At 36.0% G+C, this 22,610-nt stretch overlaps 2 protein-coding genes across 5 annotated transcripts in view; both read right to left on the bottom strand.

Annotated features, from left to right (window-relative positions):
* The window catches only part of LOC135690058 (transmembrane and coiled-coil domains protein 1), a 46,994-nt gene extending 40,373 nt beyond the window's left edge, over window positions 1-6,621 (bottom strand). Inside the window, exon 1 of one of the 3 annotated variants that reach the window (XM_089108722.1) lies at window positions 5,157-6,621. In XM_089108722.1, the coding sequence (XP_088964848.1) occupies window positions 5,157-5,187 (31 nt within the window). In that variant the 5' untranslated portion in view covers window positions 5,188-6,621. The other 2 variants (XM_089108723.1, XM_089108724.1) reach the window with 2 other exon arrangements.
* Window positions 6,622-11,416: 4,795 nt separating this feature from the next.
* On the bottom strand, window positions 11,417-22,406 carry LOC135690061 (peptidyl-tRNA hydrolase 2, mitochondrial). 2 transcript variants are annotated; one of them, XM_065207513.2, is made up of 6 exons: window positions 21,882-22,406; window positions 17,850-17,942; window positions 15,114-15,316; window positions 14,829-14,943; window positions 12,211-12,297; window positions 11,417-11,712 (listed from the first exon to the last, which is right to left on the bottom strand). In XM_065207513.2, exons 1-5 carry the CDS (start codon window positions 22,002-22,004, stop codon window positions 12,211-12,213), a joined length of 621 nt encoding a protein of 206 aa, XP_065063585.2. In that variant the 5' UTR covers window positions 22,005-22,406; the 3' UTR covers window positions 11,417-11,712. The 2 variants fall into 2 exon arrangements, with proteins under 2 accessions (XP_065063585.2, XP_065063584.2); XM_065207512.2 differs by having other exon boundaries at window positions 11,417-12,297; window positions 21,882-22,270.
* Between the last annotated feature and the right edge of the window lie 204 nt (window positions 22,407-22,610).

Below are 22,610 nucleotides of genomic sequence, written 5' to 3'. Positions count from 1 at the left end.
GAGTAAATGATTGGAATTAAGTCAATCTACTTTTTCGACATATTTGAAACACTCACAACCATTGACTTTTGTATCAAGGCTAAGATAAAACCTCAATGTCCTAGTAATTCACAAGTTTGTTGTCATACTCTGTAATTCTGATTCTTCAATAAGGTATAGAGAATTTAAAACCAAGAGCCAAACAAGATTTAGAGCCTTTACTCCGATTGGTCCCGTTTTTGTCTGTATTTCCCTTTGCCAAACATTTGGAAATTCGATGAAGTTGGCAAAATCAAAATAACATTTATAAACCTTCCGTTATTTACATATGAATGTGTTGGCAGAACTGCATTGCTCTGTAAAATTTAGGTATTACCTTAAAATTTAAGTTTTTAATTAGTTTATTCAAATTATGACACCCTTTTGTTATTGATTGATATAAGCAAATATTTTTAAATCTGCCTCAAAAAAATTTATAACTGAAAACAAACTACAAATTTCTAAAAAATGTTTTGGAAAAACAAGAGTTGCAAGGAGAGGAAACCAAGACTAGTTGAGTAACCTAATTTCTTGACCACACCCAATTTAAACCCATTAAAAGTGAGGAAGGTTTTATAGTAAGATTTTCTCAGCAGGAAAAAGATTGACAACTTTTCTGGACTCTGCAATTGATGTCAAGCTCATTATCCTTTAAGGTCAATAATCAAGGAAAGTCTTCCTATTATGCAAGCAAAGATAGCTGATCTGAAAAAAGGCTTTCCTTGTACAACTGGAAACATGAAGGCCGAACATAACCAGATATATTTTTTATCTCTAAAGATGAAAAGAAAAAAAAATCTAGTGTTTTGAAAGAATGGGGAAACAGCAATAATACAGAAGAAAACTTGGCCTTCTACTGATGATTTTAAAATACTTACTGTTCAATAGAAGTTAAAAGTATGTGTGTTAGACATTTGCATTGGAAAAAGAAACTGAAATGAAGTGGCATAGCATCAAAAGATTAATGTAATGAGCAGAAAATTAGGTTTCAAGTGTCAAAGATCCTTTCGCAAACTGAAATCCATAGATTAGCACATAATCATTTTTGGAAAAGATTGCCTTTCAGAACAAATAAAATTATAATTTTTCTTGAACTGCTAAACTGGCTTTAAGTTGTATTTGACTGTCACACACAATTACAAGACTTTGTGGAGATTGAAGCAGCAGAGATAACCAAAATTTATAGGGTGTTGTGAGAAGATGATGTTTCAAGAAATGATTGTGTTTCTCAATTGTAGTTAAAGATTTAATCAGAACAGAAATCAAAGGGAACATATTCAAAGATGAGAAATACTGATTGTTATAACTTTTTGAAAATCCATATCTTGCAATGTTAGTTATGGGATGTTACTGTAATATATTTGTCAATCAAAAGGCAATCTGCTTGTATATTCAAAGATATATAACATCGTATTTTAACCAAAACAAAAAGTCATCGATAATACCTTTTGTTTTAATTAATAAAAGCAAACTGATACATGCCAACCTTGAAAGACCAAAAGATGCAGACATTAGCCAAAGCAGTAGGATTTGGGAAATCAAATAACTTTTACTCTAATTAACCATGGGAAATTATCAAGAGAAAGTTTAAAAAGATTTTCATAAATCACATTTTGTTCAATCAGTATGAGCTGAAAGTTCCATAGTTTCACAAAAAGCATGAAAAATACCATTTTTCCTCATTAGAGCTTGTCTATTTTTCTCTTCTCATAAATGCCATAAAATTTGCAGAGTACTTCTTGAACGAGCACTGACTTTTCAATGAGAGCTCAAATTACAGACAAAATAGAGATAAGCTTACATCTTTGAAAAGACAATTATATGATATTTTTATATAATTATATTCTTTAATTATTTGATATTTTTTCATGTCATATCTTCCAGAACTAAAGTTATTCCCATATGTTTATAAAAAAACTGGCTCTTTAAATTTCCTTGACAGACTGAAATTCACAACAACATTCATATTACACAGCTGGTACAATCAAAGCTTTGTTTGGCATCTAAATTCATCTAACATGCTAAAACTTTCACATTTTTCTGTCCCCTTCACACATTTGGCTGAATGATGGTACGTAAAAAACTGCATCAATCTATCCTTATCTTTAGAAATAAAAATGCATGTCTGAATAAGTGTACTAGTTCAAATAAGGATAAATGTTGTAATAAGGGTAAAGGTTTTCCAATAGCCAAATCTTGTGCTTATTCAAGAAATTCAGTAAACAGAAAATTATGCTAAATGCAGGCAATTAATTATTTTGGGGGTCACATCCTCCTACACCACCATAGACTTGTGGGAAAACCGTGGCAGACATGCAAGAGTTATTGGGACATAATCATGATTCCCATTTTTATACAGAAAGTTTGCAAGATTTTGGAAAGCAGGAAGAGGGTAGAGCATTCCAGAGTTTACTAGATGGGGAGGAAGGATGAGTTGTGGGATAGAGGTTGTGAATTTGACAAAGAGAAATGGAAAGGGTGAGCTCTAGAAGAATAAAAAGAGACTCTACAAATATTGTGATCTTTAACAGTCAGTTTTCTTAGTTTTTAGTATTTTACTATTTTAGTAGATAAATGGGCCAATTTAGGCTTGCATGTAAATATCTTTGAATAATTTGGCACAAGAGTTTCATTGGTATTCAGAGGCACGAAGGGATCGATGAGTTGTCACCTTGACCACTACAAAATCGTTTCCTTGAGGTACAATCACACTTGAGTTAATCACAATTTGGGGATGTTCAAGGTGCTTCTTAACAAATGGTGAAACATAAAAGTGAAAGAAATATTCTCAACCTAGGGCATTCTGGGCAACTTTGGGAAACATTGTAGGATTCTTTAATTGAACAAAGAGATATGGGTATAATGCACTTGGACTTAGAAATAATTGGTTTTAACTCATCATGGGCTGAAATGCAAAGGAAAGCAAGAGTTCAACAAATTGAATCTATATATGGGATGAAGCTCAACCTTGGTTGACTTTATAATTAAAATGGCTGCCCTAAAATTCATCAATCACACCCAATATAGCATATATACACCCCTTCGTAACAAGGGCAATGACCACCAGCACAGTGAGATATTTATAGACAAGGATTAGGCATTTTTCCATTTCCTCACCTCCCTTGCAAGCTAATTTTTTGCCCCCTGTCGGTCTTAAGCTCACTCTTTGGCATAACACCCCCATTCACAACAAAACCAAGACAAATTTTGATGCCTCTTCAATATTTAACTGCTATCCCCATAAAGAAAAAAGCTCATATCCTAAAGAGTGAGTTACTCACAAAACAGGCCTGTAAAGATCCATTACAAACTACAAACTAAAAATATAACTTGCATATATTTATAAATAAGAAATTTGTCTGTTGATGTTTCTGTAGCACAGTGCTCAATTCATTTGCATGTAGAGCGAAATATACATAGCAAAGAGTTTGAGAAAAAAATATTATATCATATTTATAAATTATATTTATAAATATATATTTATATATATATATCTAATGGGGAGTTTGCACAGATATCAGTTCACAGAAAGAAATTGTTTGATAGCTAAATGAACTTACCCAACCTTACAAACATAAAAAAGGAAAGAACTTTGATCACTTTTGAAACTAGCTGTAAAATATAATTTCACTTGACATAAGAAATCATGTCACAGCGAACAGACAGGAGCTTAATAAATTGTCAAATACAGCATGATTGCTTTCTCAAAACTGAGGCTAGAATGGATAAAAATGGATTTATTGTCTTAGACCACCAATAAGGATATTTTACCTTTTGCATGGCCGACGATGAAAGTTTAATATCTTGTCCAGACAATCTACTGGTAAGATATAATTACGTTTCCTCCTTACCTTTGAAATGAGATTAAACAGCTGGAAGCCTCGTTAAGAAAAAACGATCTAATGCAGTTGCAGACTGTATGATGCTTAAATAATGTGAAACCGCGTGTTAGACAATGTTTGGAGGCAAAACAATCCGCAATTAACTTATTCCAGTTTATCAAACTCCATACGAAACGGCCTAACTGTGGCCTACACCGTTGTCAGGCATAGCAACCTTATAAATAAATAATGAGTTTATCTATCAATGGTTGACACTTGTCATATTTATTCATTTATCTAAAGTCAAGTAAGGACAACAAAAGTTAACACTAAACATAACCGCCAAGGTCATACTGTGGCCATGGATCAAGGTATGAAATTTTTAGGCCATTCAAAAAAAATTATAATGTAAGTCAGCGTGTGGGAAACCTTACTAAAGAGAGTGTATCGTTTGGGATTCCAGTCTTTGAACACCAACGTATACATGAAATGTTTCATTAACAAATCTGACGGTAAAACGTAAACTTAGATCAGAAACGTAACATTTATACATACCCATGCTGGCGGAAACCGTTCCCCTACGGACTGTAAACAAACAAAACTTGACAGAACCGATGCCCTATAATTGTCTTGTGACCTTGAAAACTTGTTAGCACAAATAATAAATCCAAGTAAGAGATAGACGCTTTTATAAACCTGCCATATTTGATGAAGAACACGGCTCTACAAATGTTTTTTCTTCTTCTCAGGTTTACATTGCTAGAGTCAACTTCTCAGCCACCGGTGGGCCAAACAGAAGTCATTAAGAACGAAAACAGTGAAACTTGTGAATAATACTTGAACAACTGATTTAAACAAAAGAAAAATGAGCGAGATCCACCTGCTAAAAACTACTTTTTATCAAATAAAGATACTACAGGAGGCAAATTTGGTCAACAGAAATAGGAAAATGAATATAAAATTTCTTACCGGTGATTTTTTGGAAACATTATTATTTACCATACATGTCAAGCGAAAATTGCGATTATCCTTACATGAAATATAACGTTTTTTCCTAATACTCCATTGGATCGAGAGAATACATAGAACAAAGATCCGATGTCAAGTTCCCAATTTTTCAGCTTTATTTATAAAATACGTTGTGAAAATGCCATCAAAGGGAGTCGGGTATACAGATTTTAAGATGGGCTTGGAAATAGATTGTTGAAGCATGTTAATTCGAGTTTAAAGTTTGCTTTATCATATTTTCCTGTAGGCAACAACCCGAAAACGAATTGCTTTAGCAGCGTTGATTTCTCAAATATTTACAATTCTTACCTTGTGTACCAGGAACCTTGAGTGTGTCCATTTTTCTAGATTTTGCCCCTATGGAAAATGCTGATCGAAGTTATGAGGTTCTAATTATAAGAAAACCAACATCCTTGGTCTGAAACTCTCCTCTGACACGTCTAAGCATTTTAAACATTCAGATCATCGATGTCAAACTCTTAATCAGGCGGAAATGCACAGTCCTGCGGTAAAAATTTGCACACAGGAAGTCCACTAGTTTCGGCGATTGAATAAGCGATTTCGAAGAATGCACTGGTTTTGACTACAAGGAAAATAAATTGATCAACTGAAACAGATTGTTCGGAAATAAATCCCTGCAGATGGTATTTATAAATAAAAATAACAGAGGGAGGCAACCAAAGTTTGTTAAAAGAGTTTTGCATAATTAACTCACCTAGATAGACCAGGGGGATATTGCAGAGAACGAGAAGGATGCTACAAAAGTAAGAAGCAAAATCTAACTGATAATGGTAACAAATTTACAACTTGTTTCTTTGAGCAAAGTTGAGTGTTAGAATGTTACAAGGCAAGTTGAGAGGGGCACAACATTCAAAAGCATACGGGAGTTAACCGAAACTCCCGCTCAACATTGCTGTAATCGATACTTACAATCATTTTTATAAGAACCAGTAAATTTAAATTCACGCTGACTGTTCTTAATTTTTTCGAAAATCTAAGGCTTGATTGTTCTTTATTTGTTCTTAAATTAATAGGGTGTAAGCAACGCGATTGCTAACTTTTTGCTCTAGGGAGGTGTGGCCTCATTTACCAACAAAATGAATAAGACAACCTTCATTTGCAGACAGGTTTGAATATATACCGAAAAAGCACCCACACATGGCTAAAAATCCTAAAAGTTTTTGAGATAAAAAGCTGTTCCAAATTACATTTTACAGTAGCTCATCCTCAGCATTTTAATCTTTTTGAAACCTTTTGAACAATTTTAAGGCTCATGTTCTTATAAAATTGTTCTTATAAAAAACGAGAGAGTATATTTGAATCATGCTCGAACATTATGTTATGATCGAGTTTTCTCCAGTTTCCGTAAAGTTTTCTAAAATGAAAGGTCTTAGCTTACCTCGACATGGCAACTGTCTCAGTCGACGAGTTTAGCATTTAAATTTCAGGCTATGAGGTGCGTGATCCTTGCGCAAATGACAAAAAACACTCTATTTCCCAGTCGAAGCCTTGCTGTGGCTTTAAATTATTAACTTCTTGAGTTTAAGTTCATTAGAAACAAAGAAAAGAAACGCAATAGTGTCCAGTTTACAGCGTTATGCAAATATTGGAAACTGTGAAGAAGTTAGACAATAGGGATGTTGCGTTCTCGGTTAAAAGAGTAGTATTGCAATTGATTGTTTTTAAAATCTTGTTATTGCTGCAATAAGAGTTCAAGCCAAGTTGTCGTTAAAGAATCATCCAGGTACAGTGTGACATCTTCAAAATTGGAGGCGACAAAAGAAATAGTAGAATCTTTCTCGTTTTAATTAGAGAACCTACACAAAAAAAGTCAATAACGACGAAATAAAATTATGCCACAGTAGCATCGGTTAGTAACTGCATCTTTGGCCGAGCGGCTGTCGTCAGAAACTAAAAAACGCAATCAGCGAGCCAAAAACGTAGCTGGAATTCGGGAAACCATTAGGTACCCTCCCTAAATCTCCTTAGAATCAAATTCATAAGGCTTATAGAAGAATTTCAATTCAGGGATCACCACACGGATATGTGACTGGCAGAAACAAAAAAAGAAGTATCTAAACGAACATGCCTAGTAGTTCAGAATTCGATATGCGTAACAAGACAGAATATAGACCGATTTTGGGAAAAACCCTTGAGCTATTTTTAGACTGGGGTACTTGTGCCCAGTACTCAGAATACGTTAGTATGGTAAGTTTATTTCTGTTAACTATACAGCCATGAAACTTGCAAAACCTACACAATTCGAATTGCTAAAGAAAGATAAAAATGGCCCCCACCCTCATGACTGCTCCTTGTGCTATTTTTAGACTGGGGTACTTGTGCCCAGTACCCAGAAAACAAACAATCTTTTGGTGGTACAAAACTTGAAATGGCTTTGAAAAAAGCAAACATTTAGTAAACTAAAGCTTTCGTCTGACACTCTTCAGAGTTTAAAACGTCAGAACATAGATCGAAAACTCTACGCTAGGAAATATATATACCCAGTTGTGGATCGAAATAGGCCAATCAGAAACACGAACACATGACTGTATAGGTTGACCAATCAGTGCCGCTTGCCTATTGAGAATGTTACCAATGGAGTCCTAAGGTGAAAAAGGAACTCCTTTTGTCTACACAATAGCGGTTTTTTCGTGCTTATGCAGATATATTCCAAAACTGCTAGGTGGAACGATGATCGGGCTTTACCAATAATCCGAAACATGTCGCCATTATAGTTCCTTGCACAATCTGGGTTTTCTAGTAAATGCTGCCCGATAGCAGAATCGCAGGTTTTAATTGTAATTTTAGATTTGCAAGACCGAGGTGGCTGTTCTTTTTGGGGATGGGTTTTGTTTCTAATATTAGACGGAACATGTTGTTTTATTCTATCCTCTAATCTCTGGGTGGTGCGTCCTACGTAGCCAGAATCACACTGGCACGTAAATTCATATACAACATAACTTTTTTGTGTGGCATTCAAGGCATTGAGTCATGGTAAATAGGAAGCGTATCCCAAATTGCAAAAATTGCTGAGTCATTATAATAGCTTCGCTAATCTGATTGGCTGTCAAGCGAACTGCACACACGATGTTGTAAGTGCTCTTTGTTCCGCCATTTCTGAAGGTTCTTTCTTCCTCTCTCTTTTCTCTTGCTCTCTACAAAAGATTTCAAACTTCTTCCCCCATTTGTACCTTTCAAATGCCACAAAGGCTTTTCAAATCCCTTTCGCTTTCGACAAAGAATGTCTGATCACATGAAAACAAACTTATCACATGGAAACATGCAAACCCCCCGCGGAGAACCAGTTTTTACCATGACTCAATGCCTTTAAGGACTGTTTTACGTTCGCTGAATTCATGCAAAACTTGAACATCAAAGACGAAACATCTTTCATGTGTTCCTTTGACATTAGCAGTCTTTTCACAAATGTCCCTTTGAATGAGACCATCAAAATATGTGCCGACGCTTTGTACTGGAGCGAGCTTAATAGCCCACCATTCCCAGAGGAAGTATTCATTGAACTGATGGAAACTGCAACACGTTAAGTTGAATTCAGCTTTAACAATGAAATGTACCAACAAAAGGATGGTGTCGCTATGGGTAGCCCTCTGGGATCTGCCTTGGCCAATATCCTTGTCAGCTTTCATGAAGAACGTTTGTTTGACTGCGACCAAAAGCCAGTGGTTTATTTTCGGTATGTGGATGACACATGTACCGTTTTCAAAACAGAGGCTGAGTGTGATATTTTCCTAAAACGCCTTAATGGCCTTCACACAGCCCTACATTTTACATTTGAAAAGAAAAAAAGCAAATAACTCCTTGCCATTACTAGATGTTTTGGTTGATAAATCTGGCACTGGATTTCTCACTAGTGTATACCGTAAACCCACATTTTCGGGGTTATACACTCGATGCAGTTCGTTTTGCCCAAAACAAAGGAAAATCAGCCTCATCAAAACGCTTACACATAGGACACTGATGATTTGTTCCAAGTCTAAACTCGACTCGGAACTAACTAACTAACTAAGATCTTTCTGGGGAACGGCTATCCAGAGGATGTTATTTAAGTTTACATTAAGGTTTTCACCTTAGGACTCCATTGGTAACATTCTCAATAGGCAAGCGGCACTGATTGGTCAACCTATACAGTCATGTGTTCGTGTTTCTGATTGGCCTATTTCGATCCACAACTGGGTATATATATATTTCCTAGCGTAGAGTTTTCGATCTATGTTCTGACGTTTTGAACTCTGAAGAGTGTCAGACGAAAAGCTTTAATTTACTAAATGTTTGTTTTTTTCAAAGCCATACTCAGAATACATTAGTATGCTAACTATACAGCCATGAAACTTGCTGAAAATGATAAAAGTGGTCCCCCACTTTAGAAATACCCCTTTCGCTAGTTTTAAGATGGGGGTCCTGTGACCAGCACTCAGAGGACACAACTATGGTTAATCCATTTCTGTTAGCTGTAAAGCCATGAAACTTGGCAAACCTACACAATTTGACTTGCTAAAAATGATAAAAATGGTCCCCCACCTCCGAAATACCCCTTTGCCTCTTTTAGACTGGAGTACTCATTCTATGGAACATGATATAGTGGTAACTTGATCTAGTTTCCTATTAGGCCAAGAAACTTGGCACTTGGCAAACCTACACAATTCGATTTGCTGAAAAAGACAAAAGTAGTCCCTCACCTCAGAAATACCCCTTTAAACATGCCTTGTCTACAAAACATGATTTCAAAGGATTTTCTGATATAACTTCACACATAAAAAACAATTCATACAAGGATGTGCATAAAAGGGGAGGACATAAAGCACTAAATGATGTATGTTTCCAAGTTTATAACTGTTCTCTATGAAGATGTTGAGTTAAAGCAAATTTCAGAAAAATTCGGTTTATTTTATAAGCAATAAATTGTGAAAAAAGTAGTTTGTATTTCTTATAAAAATTTAGTTCTTTTACAAGGAAAGAAAATAGCAGGAGTAGCCTCGAAAGAAAGTAATGAATTTTACAGAGCATTGTTTGAAATTCGCTAAGTCGAAAGCTAAAAACATGGGCAAAAAACCCCGGAATAGATCCCATTTGGATCGGATCGAAATGTAACCGAGCTACTTTCACTTGTGTAAACAACTTCATAAGTTCCTTTGTAGAAACTAAACAAAAAGACTACAGTACGTCAGTCTATAAACAAGAATTAAAAGTTTATAAGAACCCAAAGAACAAACCGCCGAGAACCACACCTGGGCCACTTCCCACACAAAACCATAAACCTGGATAGCTTCCGGATTTAAAATGCAAAGAATTGTCAAAAGTATCTTTTAACTGATATTCGTAAAACATTGCTGAATTGTCCTTGTACAGATATGATTGGTAATTACCATGTCATTAACAGTCATATCTTAAATAGATACAGTGTTATTAAAAGCAGACCCCACTTTGTCTATGGGTGCAGGGGCGACTGCCTCCTAGCCCCCTCTCGATTGGCCTCCAAACAGACCATAGCTCAAATACCCTGGTTACAGCATCAAGCAGCCAGCAGGTAGTAACAGCAACAAATGATATATGGATTTCAAAGTAACTAATCTATTGCTCTTTAACTGTCTGCCGAGCGTGCCATTGGGCCACGAAAAGAAGCATTCATAAATTGACACATAAATTTTCTTGGTTATTGCAGATGAGAAGCTGCTAACAGAAGTAAACATTAAATAAATACAAACCTAAGTTATTTCATAAGAGTAATACGAGGATAAACGAAGTATTGTTTTTTTTAATTTAAATAAATTGAGAGGGTGGTAAATATACGCTTAGAAAAGAAAGAAATTGAGGTAGTTAGGAGAAAGCAGGAGATTAAATAATGAAAGAAAAATAAAGATGTTTGAGTGGCAAAGCTTGCCATCTCTTAAATGATTTGCTTGCTGTATGTCAGTGGAAAACAGCAGGATACAAACAAAACGCTTTACAACTACCGATCTATCGCATGATTTAGGCTACCATATGCCTCTAATATTTTTTTAGATAAACTGTCCTCCAATTGCTTAAATTCTGTTACTTATATCAAATACTAAATAATATGAATTCAGTTAAACTAGCGAAATTCTCAGTAACCATTAATTATTTTAGATTCCAGATTACATCGATTGGATGGAGTTTGTTTGGATGGAATTGGGATGGAGTCTCGGAGGGGGAGGGGTATCTTAACATGTTTGAAGGTACGGGGACGTGCCATTATTTAGGGGTACTGTTTTCTGAAAAGTCTGGAATTATCGGTATAAGTTTTTGAAATATTTGCGGAACCATGGATAACATTTGAAGAAACATGCAGAATTATGGGTACCATTTTGGGAAAATATTGCAAAATCATTAGGAGGGAGATTTAGCATTAACAAAATGATTGTCCAGTTAGAAATAAAAGTATGAAATGTGTGTAATTTGAGATTTTGAGGCAACGGACATGCAAAATCTTTTAAATGATTTTCATGTCCTTTAACATTTTTTTTGCTTTGCGGAATTATGGATATAGTTTTCAACATGTTAGCGGAATTATGGGTTATATTTTTTAGACATTTGCCGAATTATGGGTCCAAATTTTAAACTAAAATGATACGTCCCCGTCAAAAAATTGGCTTAGTTTACCCCCCGAGGTTGCAGTCGACGTGTTCCCCTTCAAATTTACAAAGTCCAACAACAATTGAATGCAAAAATGAAATTTATATCTTGGCATGTCTAAAACCGATATTTCTAAGACAATAATTTTCTCACTAGGTGTCATTCGCCTATTACCTAATCTATAACATCAATTTTCAGACAAACTAACCTTCAACTTTCAACTTTTTAATTCCATATGTAGCAAAATACCTATCTAAAATGCAATATAAAAATGCAATCAACTGTCACCAACGCCCTAACAAATCTGGTGTATCAGCATTTTGTAACAAGTCAATAGCTCGTTATTGTAATTACACAAAAACCTCTAGCATTTTAGATCATAAATTCTATAAAGATAGGTTATAAGTATTTGGATAAAATTAATCTTGGAAAAGTAAGGCACTCGAAAGAAATCCAGATTTTAGACACTTGCAAAAAATCCAAAATGTTACCAGAACTGTCGCATGATTCAGATTCATTTGAATCTTACGTTTATTGTTGGCAGACCTGAAGTACTTTGTGCAAATGCCATTAGATGCAAACATTTTCGTGGTTTCGAATAAAATATTGATAAATCCAAAACAAAATGGCTATCTGTCTTCACAAGTTGCGATGAAAGAATAAAAACAAAAGCAAATGCCTCTCTCGTTGGGTTAGCCGGGATGATTAGGGGCTGTTATAGGAAGCTAGTCTCTGTTAATTGAAGCAATACCTATAGCAAAGCAAGATGGCCAGTCACTTTGTTGACATCTTCAGCCTTTCCGAAAATTCCAAGAACAGTTACGGAGGAAGGATGCACCTGAAATTGTAATAGAAATCCTTAGAGAGTTCAGTAGGCATGACCATGAGAACAAAGACAGCATAAAGAGCAACACGTAGTCGTCTTCAAATCAATCGGTTTACTGGCTGGAGCTCACGTGCCAATCGTAATGATACATCAGCCATGTAACCTCTCACCTATTTGACCATATTTTGTTAAGCTTGCTTTCGCAGATATAATTTAAGCCCAAAGCGTTTTCTAGCAAACGTTTTTCACAGTTATAAACATATCTATATAGCAAAAGGATTATAAGTGCGAAGGAAAATTATCACAAAGCATGTTTCTGCTTTGATTTATTTTTTGGTAACATTTCTAGAGAGCTTAACAGCTTAACACAAGAATGTAAACTTGATATTTTCGAAATTTTAGTAATTAAAAAACATATACGAAAGTTGGAAGAATGTATAAATTTGTATAAATGAGTATAAATTTGATTGAAAATGATTGATGCATTTTTACTGACGTTGATTTAACGCTTACTAATATTCCGAAGGAATGTTTATTTTACTAATAATTAGTACAGGCATGTTTTAGAAATTTTCGCTCAATCTCTAGCATTTAGATTGTATGTTTCTAAACACTGCAAAAGACGAAATCATTCTAAGTGATCTCCATAGCAAAAATGAAAACTACAGTTCGTAACTGCAGATTAACTGTGCAAAATCTTCTCTGCGTTTCAATGCAATAAATAGTTAATCTAAAAAAATTATTGTGTGCTTAAATCAGCGAATTTAAACTCAAACCTGCGTGCACAGATGCTCTGGACAGCTATCTCACAGCATCAAACGAGTACCTTAACAGTGTAGCGCTACAGAACCCCTACCTGAATGCAGTTTAAGCGATTCAACAGTTTAAAGCAATACGTGCTTCTCTATTGCTGCTATCTTACATTTTGCCGCTAACAGCTCAGGCTGATCGCAAACTTCTAGATGACGTGTTTTGACTGATCATTTTCACAATAACATCTTGCTTCAGACAATGCAACACAGCACAATACAGTGCCTTTTCAAGAGTGCTTCATATATGGCCTACTTTCTGATTACTACATACACATAATTATCAACCCATATGTAATAAATTGTAATATATTCCAACAGAAATATAAACTAGCTTCTCCTGATTGCATAATAATGTAGCTAAAAAACATAAAAACAGGTAAAGGATAAAGTCAAAAGAAATAAGAAAAACCAACCAATAATTATTCCAAACTCAAAACTGTATTATGCAAGCGCTGTAGCTGTCTTGTTAAAGTGTTCAAACTAAATCAAGATCGTTCTGCTGCGCTCTATTCTTCTTATCAAGTAACGGGCTATGCTCGAAACGTCGTTATCTTTTTTAAAAAAAATATTTCCTGGTACAATTTACTTACATTGATCATTACTATTTCTATACAAGGCTTTGCAATTTACATCTTGGGTTCAAATGTGTTTAAAACTCTATCCGTGGCAAATGAGATTCTCATACGAAAGAAAAAGTACAGGGGATTGGAGACTTGCTACTTTGCGGCTCCTCAATAAAAACCAGTAAAAATAAATCATCATTCTATGAAAATATTGTGTGCATAGCTCGCTAAGCAGGCTAGACAAAATATAAATGAGAAAACACAATAAATTGTTACTGAAAACGAACGAGCTACTAGATAATTCCATTACTTATCTTATCTCAAACCCGTAGAGAAAATTTCTCAAAATTCAGACTGAAAATGCCGATAACTTTTTTCGCGCGAAGACGGAAATTTTCATATCAAAAAGAAGCGCAAAAAGTGCTCTTTAGCCTCCGTGTGCACTTTCTGTATATCGAACACGAGACTTATACAATATTGCAGATGGTACGACATGTCCTTGCACAAGCCTACGAATGCTGCACTGAAGAACTTTCGATTGTCGGGGACTTGCTGTTTTAAAATAAAAAATGGCGGTTTGAAAGTTGAAGAAAAAAGAAAAATAAGACATGCAATTCAACTATAAAGGGTTTAACGTGCCAGAATCATGTGTACTTTTGATTTATGCTCGAAAGCATGTTTTAGACAGGAAAATTGTAAGAAATTTGATGAAATTTATCGCTGAGGCCAGTGAAAACTATTGTCTTTTGTCCAAGCAATTCTCCACATGGCTCTCAGCTTACCCGATCTTGCCTGAATGGGATGAACTCTTCCATGTAAACACAAAAATTGGCTTGAAGGTAGGATGAAATTCGCCTCTATGCGCATGCGTTCGCATACCATAACGATAAAAATTCGCGTTGAGGTATCCGGGAAAAGCTGTGTGGTAGGATAAGAAACATAACATATACGTATTTGGTGGGATAGAATCTGCATGTAAACATGTGATAATTTAATCCCATCTGCTAGCTTATGGGCTGAAAGGTGGGATAATTTTGATAATATAAGAAGGCCATACGCCGTTCGACGTTCGTTTGAACACAGCCTTAAAGCCTAAGGGTTGGCAAAAAGGTATATCTGGCATATAAAGGTATATAAAGGTAAAAGGCTGGTGCCAAGGATTAATCACCTGTGTTCTCCCGGCATCGACGACAAGATAACATGGTAGGTGCAGTCCCTTTGCTTTGCGTTCCATTTCCATAAGCTCAGAAGCAGATTCAGCCTTTACGACTATCTTCGTACACCTACATAAAGAGACCAAATTAGCCGATGCTATGGGAGAAGGATCCATAAAATTGAAATTTTCCAGCCACTAATGAATCATTTTCGGTGCAGGATTTTAACTCACAATAATACGAATATAAATGTGAGGTAATTATACTTCCTATTACAGTGGAAAATCTTAAGAACATACCCCATTTCTTCCCATTCTTCTTCCATATGTCGTAGTTTTGTTTCTCCAAGCAGTAGCTTCTTGTGAACCGCCAGCCCCGCGTGTGCTACCTGTGCGGCTATTTTGCCTACCCCCATTTTCAAACTGTTGTTGACGATAAAAACCATTTTTAAAGGATCTGACTGACCACTTTCGTCACTTGGAGGGGGTATGTCCAATTCAACCTGAAAAAATGGAAAAATTAGCTATAACTAAATAGATTCTTTAATTCATTAAAAACTCTTTTTGATAGCCGCAGCTGCATAGGTTGCAGCCATTGACAGCTACCATCACCATGCTTCGTGAAAATGCATTTCATTTTAAGAACCGTGAATAAACAAACTTAAACTCGCGAAAACACGATTTCTCTTCCCTGTGTTAGGCCTTTTCGAGAAAAAACATCTACCACCTATAATATCTTTTAAGTATAGTCTTCCATCGCTGTTTCGTTTTCTTTAATTAAAAGCTTGAACCTCTTTGCATTTGACATATTTTCGCATCGGGGAAGTGAATTGACAAAATGAGAGAAAAGCCTTAAATTCTCAGAGAGACATTTCATCTGAAGTTTCCATTGAGAAAAAAACTGTTACTTCCAGAGGGTAAGGCGCAAACTTCAAAGTGGTTGGGCAATTTCTATTTTGTCTATTTTGTCAAAGTCTATTTTGACTTGTTACTTATAGCTCTGTGTTAGATTTCTTTAACACACAAGAATGGAGACACCTCCCCTTGGCCTTCTGGTGTCGGTGGTTTTACTTCAAACAAAGATTTAAGATTCGATTTTTTCGATATAATAAAAGTCGTTTACAGCCGAAAGGCAAAGTATGTGTCAATAGAATTATATTTAATGTGAGGATAATTAATTGTGATAAGTATCCATAGAGTGAGTTATTTTGCGCAGTGCTCGATAAATCATTAAAATTACTCAGGAGACCCATCCAGGTCATAAATAAACACGATACAAAGAACCTTTTATCACACTAAAAAGCTCAATCTTTTTGTGTCTTGGTGCGTTTATTGCGGCACAGCTTCCTTGAGGCACATTTTCAGCAAATTCTGATTATATTCTGATTTTGAAGATACTGTGAATTGGCTGCGAAATTGTATTTTGTCTTCCATTAAACTAAACTTTTATGCGTCCATTTTCAAAATTGCAGGAATGGTGAATGTTCATAGGTTATTTTCACAGAAATCAAGTAAATTCATCATTTTCTAATTAGTTATCACTTGTTGCGAGTTATCTTAAAGCAAGGAAGAAGAACTATTTCCTACTTCCTTGCAAATTCACTGCGGAATAAAAGATAGAAAATGGGCCTGGGTCTAGGGGTTATTCCAACGTGGTTTTGATACGGTTTTTTGGTGTTATAAATTTTATTTTGGGTGTTGTGAGTTCAATTTTGTGGTGTTCATTTTTGTTAAGAAAATCTTCTCCCTGGAACAATTTTTCGCAAAATATAGAAATCGTTTGGCAAAAGTATAAGAATTTCAAAATCAAACACCAAATCAAAAATACTTGACACACCAGAAAAATTATAGTAAATAGCAAATAATATTCTTCGTATAGTTTGTCTAATAATCGACAAATTTTTGTTTTCTCTATTTGCTTTTGCCTTCTCTCTTTCGATTACATCCCACGAACAGAATGGAAATGATGCTTGGATGAGGGCCCAGGGGACCAACCGGGGATGAGCTTGCCAACAGGGTCTCTTCTCTGGCTAAAAGTTCTGGTACATGGTTTTACCTTTTGTCTCCTCTTTCTGGAAAAGGATTGCCCATCAAAGATACTTTCCCAGGACAGGCCAGACTTGTCAAAGAAATGAAAGTGTTTTCCACTCTATAGCTTTATTCTCTTAAAGCTCAAATTTGGAATTACAGCTCTTATTCCAGGACAGGCTTCTTGTTTCAGAATTTTTTTCAGGACAGGATAAAAAATCTATTGTGGAAGGCGCAACCCCATAATTTTTCTCCAAGGTAACCCACCTTGGGGATGAAGGTCCCTTTTTTTTGCAAACTGATAAAGTGGAATGCAGATGTAGGTACAGATTTGTGTGGTGATGCTGATTCTACTTCGCATGGATGTTTTGGAAGGATGGCATAAAATCATTAGCCTTCTAACGACACATGAGTGAGGCTCTGCAACTAGCATCCTAGCCAATGCTTGCATAAGATATGGATAAACACTTTTTTATGTTGAGAGGTATAATAAAATCTGCCAGTTTCATATTTTTCATTATAACAATTGACCACATCTTGATTCTCTTATGCCATTAGGAAATTTCCAGATCCAGGCATATTTTCTCTTGCACTTCTGCTGTGTCTATGATAAAGGGATTTTGGTACACAGGTTGTATGTTTATTTGTCTAACAGGGTTTTTAAGGTTTCGCGGCCACTTATCTGCATAGATGATAAGGGATTGCGGGCTGCTATCACGGCAGATTTTTACTGCTTTTGTATACTTGCATCCTTATTAGGTAAAAGCAAACCTCCATCTATATCCCATCAATACTTACGGTCTAAAACGCCAATGCCGACAATGAAGTTAAAAGAAAGGTTTATTTTTGTTGCGACTTCATATTGCGCGACAACAGGTTTGCTTCAATTTACTTCAATTTGAAAATTCAGGTTGAAAAACGCAGAAAATATACTGAATACTGAGTTACAAAGGTAAAGATACTGAAAAAGTTTTGGTCAATATGGAAAAATATATGACATACACATACCTTAAATGGAGAGTGGATCTCTGGATCATTCATATTCTCAAACACCCAAGAAGCAGCAGCATCAACTGAAACACCACCAGTGTAATACAGGCCCTTGAAAGGAAAGTCATTATCAAGCTGTAGCTAATAACATTCCAAATAAAAAAATTGACATTTTATATTTGCTTCAACACACAGAAAGCTGCATCTGAGAAAACTGCTTGAAAACAAGAAATATATGATACAAATTCAAAGGGATACAAATCATCCACAGAAACTGGATGATAACATAAAGCCACAAACAACATATGTTACTGAAAAAAGAAATACTTTAAACAGATTGAAAAAAATTGAGGAAACATTGCAAATAAAAAAGATTTTATTGCAAATTAATAATAGGAACTGAACTGAACAATACCCAATTGTAAACCAGATCCAAATGAAAATGCTGCATGCAAGCAAAAAGGCTATGTAAATCTACCTATTCAATGCCATGTCATTTAAAGTCTTTTGCAATTCAGTTTACAGAATGTCAAAAACAAATATGTTTTCAAAAATTATGAAAATCACAGGGGCAGATTCAGGGTGTTGCACAGGTTGCAGGGAAGACCATCAGATTTTCAGAATTAAGTTTTCGTTTTCAGCCATTAAGATTAGGCAATCATTTTTACCACAATCTTTTATATTTCTCTTTACAGTTAATACGTTTAACTCTCTTTACATAATAAACACAGGACCGAACTTGATCGGTCCCACACACAATGCTATGATTTAATTTAATATAGAAGAAATTCAAAGACCATCCTAGACCGTAAACAGTGTGATTTTTAAGCATGTGGCCTGTGCTGCACAAACATGCAGGGCTCTTTGTTATGCAAATATTTTGCCAAATCTCACCAATCAAGGTTCAAGTGTTAACATATTTGCGTGGCACAAAAAGCCTGTAAACATGATGTTAGATTACTGTGTCGCACAACTGCTGGCAAGGGAAGAAGGTGGATGAGGTTGTAAGTTGGGAAAGGAAAGAGTCCTAATTTTCTTTATCTATACGGAAGAGGTGCACAGGAAGTGTACACTTCTAAATCTCCAGATATTTTGTTTGTTGGACTTGCTGGAAAACAAACTTGCTGTCAGTGCTGGCTAAAATTTGAGATATTTCCTAGTCCCGTCGCGACCCTCAGAACTACCATAAGGCCTATGCACCTTGTTGGTGTTGCAACTTTCACTCCTAAAGAGAATGGTGTCCAGCTGAGGCATTTCATTGATCAAAGTGTATCAGTCTTGCTTAGCAAGACAAATTGCATTCAAAAAGTAAACGCTTACAAGACTTGAAAATAATATTTTGGATAAAAAATCAAGATGACTTTTTTGAGCAAAGTGAAATTATTTCTTTATTTATAGTGGTCGGAATAATCTACATGGTAAACTTTAGGGTTTTTGCCTTTGAAATTAGACCTAGTTGCTCTAGTTCCGGGGGCTGGGTCCCTATCACGGCTCTGCCCTTGACCATGAGAGAGGTCCCCCTAGACCATCTGCTGGGTAGTGTTAATGTGCGATCGTCAACTTTTATTCTGTATCCATCCCTAAAATATCTTCAATAACAAATTTGATTTTGTATTCAGTTTTAGAAAGCATAAACTCACTAGGAGCTTGATTGATCACGGTCATATAACTTTCTAGGTGTGTCTGGATGGAGCAGAGTCTCTCTACTAACAAAGCCTGCTTATAGTAGATACTTTATTATTGAACAGCTGTCTAGGTCTATCCATAATATGACCCTCAGTTGTATCCAATGTAAGGTAACTGACAACACATGGATTATCCTGGTTTCAAGTGTATATGCCCTGTATTGCAATTTAGTCAGTAAACTCATCAAGACACACAATTTGTGTAACATTGTTTCTTGCTGGCTTTTTTTTCTGCATGTGAAAAATCAAATCATAAAAACAATGGTGCTATGATGTAGAGCAAAGTATAGGAACAAATCGATATCAACTAGTATTTCTACTAAGGAAAACAGAGAAAGAGCAAATTTTGAGGAAAATTTGGGGTGGTTTCTTGAGTCCAATTGGCAGTAGACCAAAAAGCAATATTATACATACATGGTGGCTAGGATAAGCACCATCCTTACACTTATGTGTGGGTGGGGGTAAACTGGTATAATTTTTGGGAGAGGGGAAACTACGTGCCACCCTGGGGATAATTTGGAAAATTATTTGAGATTCCCATAAATCGTTAGTAATTACTATATACAGTCTTAATGTCGTATTAATTGTTACTTTGGACAGTTCTAAGGTGTATTCATGAAAAATTATTAACATTATGTAAGGCACTAAGAACCAAAATCAAGTTGCTCAAAAGTCAAAAGACTACATGATGGCCTAAGTCTCATTTTATGTTTTTAAAAAGTATTATATTTTGTGAAATTTTGGTGAAGATTTTACAGACATGAAATTTTCGAGACAACAGTTTGTCTGTGCCTTTAGATATTTCATGTGAATGATTTGGAACTATGAAATAGGGTAATTTGGAACAGCACTGTTTATAGAACACAGCTGTTACGCCGCGGAAGTCAGGACAGCATAGGCCCGTTTTCTGACCGCATCGGAGAAAATCGAAGATATCTCAAAATTTGAAAAAGCTATAGAGAAGCTGTTTTTTGTTTTGAACTTAGCATTAAATTCTTTACTAGAAAGTTGAAATAGAATTCTAATTGCCTTTTAGGGTTTTTTATAAAAAAATTTGGTTTCCCTGAATGGGCTTCCCGCGAAATTCTTTAACAGAATTTGTCTACGGTACCACTGCCAAAGCCAACCAAACAAGGCTAATTGGAAATATTTTTGTATTGAAGTCTCTGAAGAGGTAGAAAATAAATGAAAATAGCACTTAAGTATTTTTTTTTTAATTTTTTTACCTTCAAGTTGATATTTTCACCGCTCCTGACGGAGAAGCCGAAGAGATATACACTGCGAGGCGGCCTCGCAGCTTTGAGAATCGATAGGAAAACATTAAGTTTTAGGCCGACCGGGTCGTCGAAAATCAGCTCGCGCTTCCACAGACAGGCTTATTTTGCTAGAAAAACATACTAAGATGACTCTTCATTCGTAGGAGAATAAAATTTTTGGGGTGCCCTCTCAGACAGAAAAACCGTTAACATTCAAATTTCACACGGGCGCACAGAAAGTTGATTTCTAACTGGTTTCCACCAAGTGCTGAACAGGGCACCCCACCAGGTTTTTAGCCTCGTTCTTAATCTTATTCATGCAAAAGAAATGAGGTATTTATCGTCTATCGTTTGGAAGCGCCCGAGAAAACATTGAGGAGCACTTTGGCCTAAAATCGCGATCGTGTCGGAAATTTACGAAAGTGGTGATTCTTTAAAATCTTCCCCTAAAACCTGATAAAATTTAGCAAACAACAAATAAACGAAATAAAATAAACAGAGGATGGTCTTTGTTTTAAAATTATTTGCAATTTTCTGCAATAAATCTACGATTTTATACTTAATTTTGAAAATCATTCAATTTTCGAAAGTTGCGTGTTGCGGTCTGTTAAATGGCAAAATATTGGCTGTCCTCATTTCCCCGAGAACAATAGGCGTAACAGCCGTGAGAATGATATATTATTACCGACGACAAAAGAATATACAAAAATTTCCTTCTTCATCACCAATTCTTTACATCCCAAATGTATATATAAAAAAATTGAATTCGCCTATCTAATAGCAGTGAGTGAGTAGAGGTAGGTAAAAAACCAAGAATTTGTCCCAAATTACACACATACCAGACTGGAAACTTTGCTGCGCGCCCGCAATATATTGCCCGCGCACACATCTGCGCGCTTTTGCATATTGGCCGCGCAAAATCCCCTAGATCCCTAGACAATAGCATTTAACATTATTAACAATAAAAATAACTAAGAGTGCACAATTTCAGGCGCGCAGTCTCAAATTTTCAAAATAAACTTGCCCGCGCAAGAAGCAAAGTTTCCAGTCTGGCACACATATTGATTTGAGATCATTTCGCGAGAAAAAGGGCTCATAGTTTTTTTTACCCGTTTAGCAGCATTTTCTGAAACTCCCATTTCAATCAATGGTTGCATCAACTCGGCGGTAGGTTGCCATTCCGTGTAATGCGTGCTTCGAGCATGAGACAGTGGTCCAAGGTTATCCGCCATCTTGTGGAGAAAAAGCAATAGCTTTGTTGCTGTTGTTGTTTTTGTTGCTCCCACGTCGCCGCCTCGTTTCCAAAAGAAAACACGGATTACGGACAAACGGGACCAAATTTCGCCACACCAACCACGAAGGCTCTAAGCGGGGACTAAGTGTCTCAGACATCACCCTTATTGACAGGAAAGTCCTTTTTTAGTGACAGGAAGTGCTGCTGCTACTAAAAGAGAACACAGATGTCCAATTTCTCATCACAGAGTCATATCACGAAGTTCTTCGTCAGAAAAATACCCGTCCCCACCCTTTGCTTTACACACTGGGACTGGATTGGGCAAATACAAAATCCGACCACGCCGAGAACCCTTTCGCTGCTGTTGCTCCATAGGTGCCAGAACCTCAGTAAAAGTGTTGGTCAGTGAAAGAGTGTTTGACCTTCACTGCGACTGTGGCTCTGATACAAGTGGTACGCTTTTGCTTGCAACCTTTATCAAGGCAGAACCTGTCTTTACTTTGGAGATAAGAAAAGAAAAGATAAAGTGCTTGCTCGGAAACTCCCCTTCGCAAGCTTTCCTGGAAGGTGGAGACCGTGAAGTGCTTGCAAGAAGCAAGAAGTC

This window comes from Rhopilema esculentum, chromosome 5 (genome assembly GCF_057945365.1).
Source record: "Rhopilema esculentum isolate cy_ngs chromosome 5, ASM5794536v1, whole genome shotgun sequence".
NCBI classification, from domain to species: Eukaryota; Metazoa; Cnidaria; class Scyphozoa; order Rhizostomeae; family Rhizostomatidae; genus Rhopilema; species Rhopilema esculentum.
Note: the sequence above shows the minus strand (reverse complement) of the source record. Positions and strands in the feature narration are given on the sequence as shown.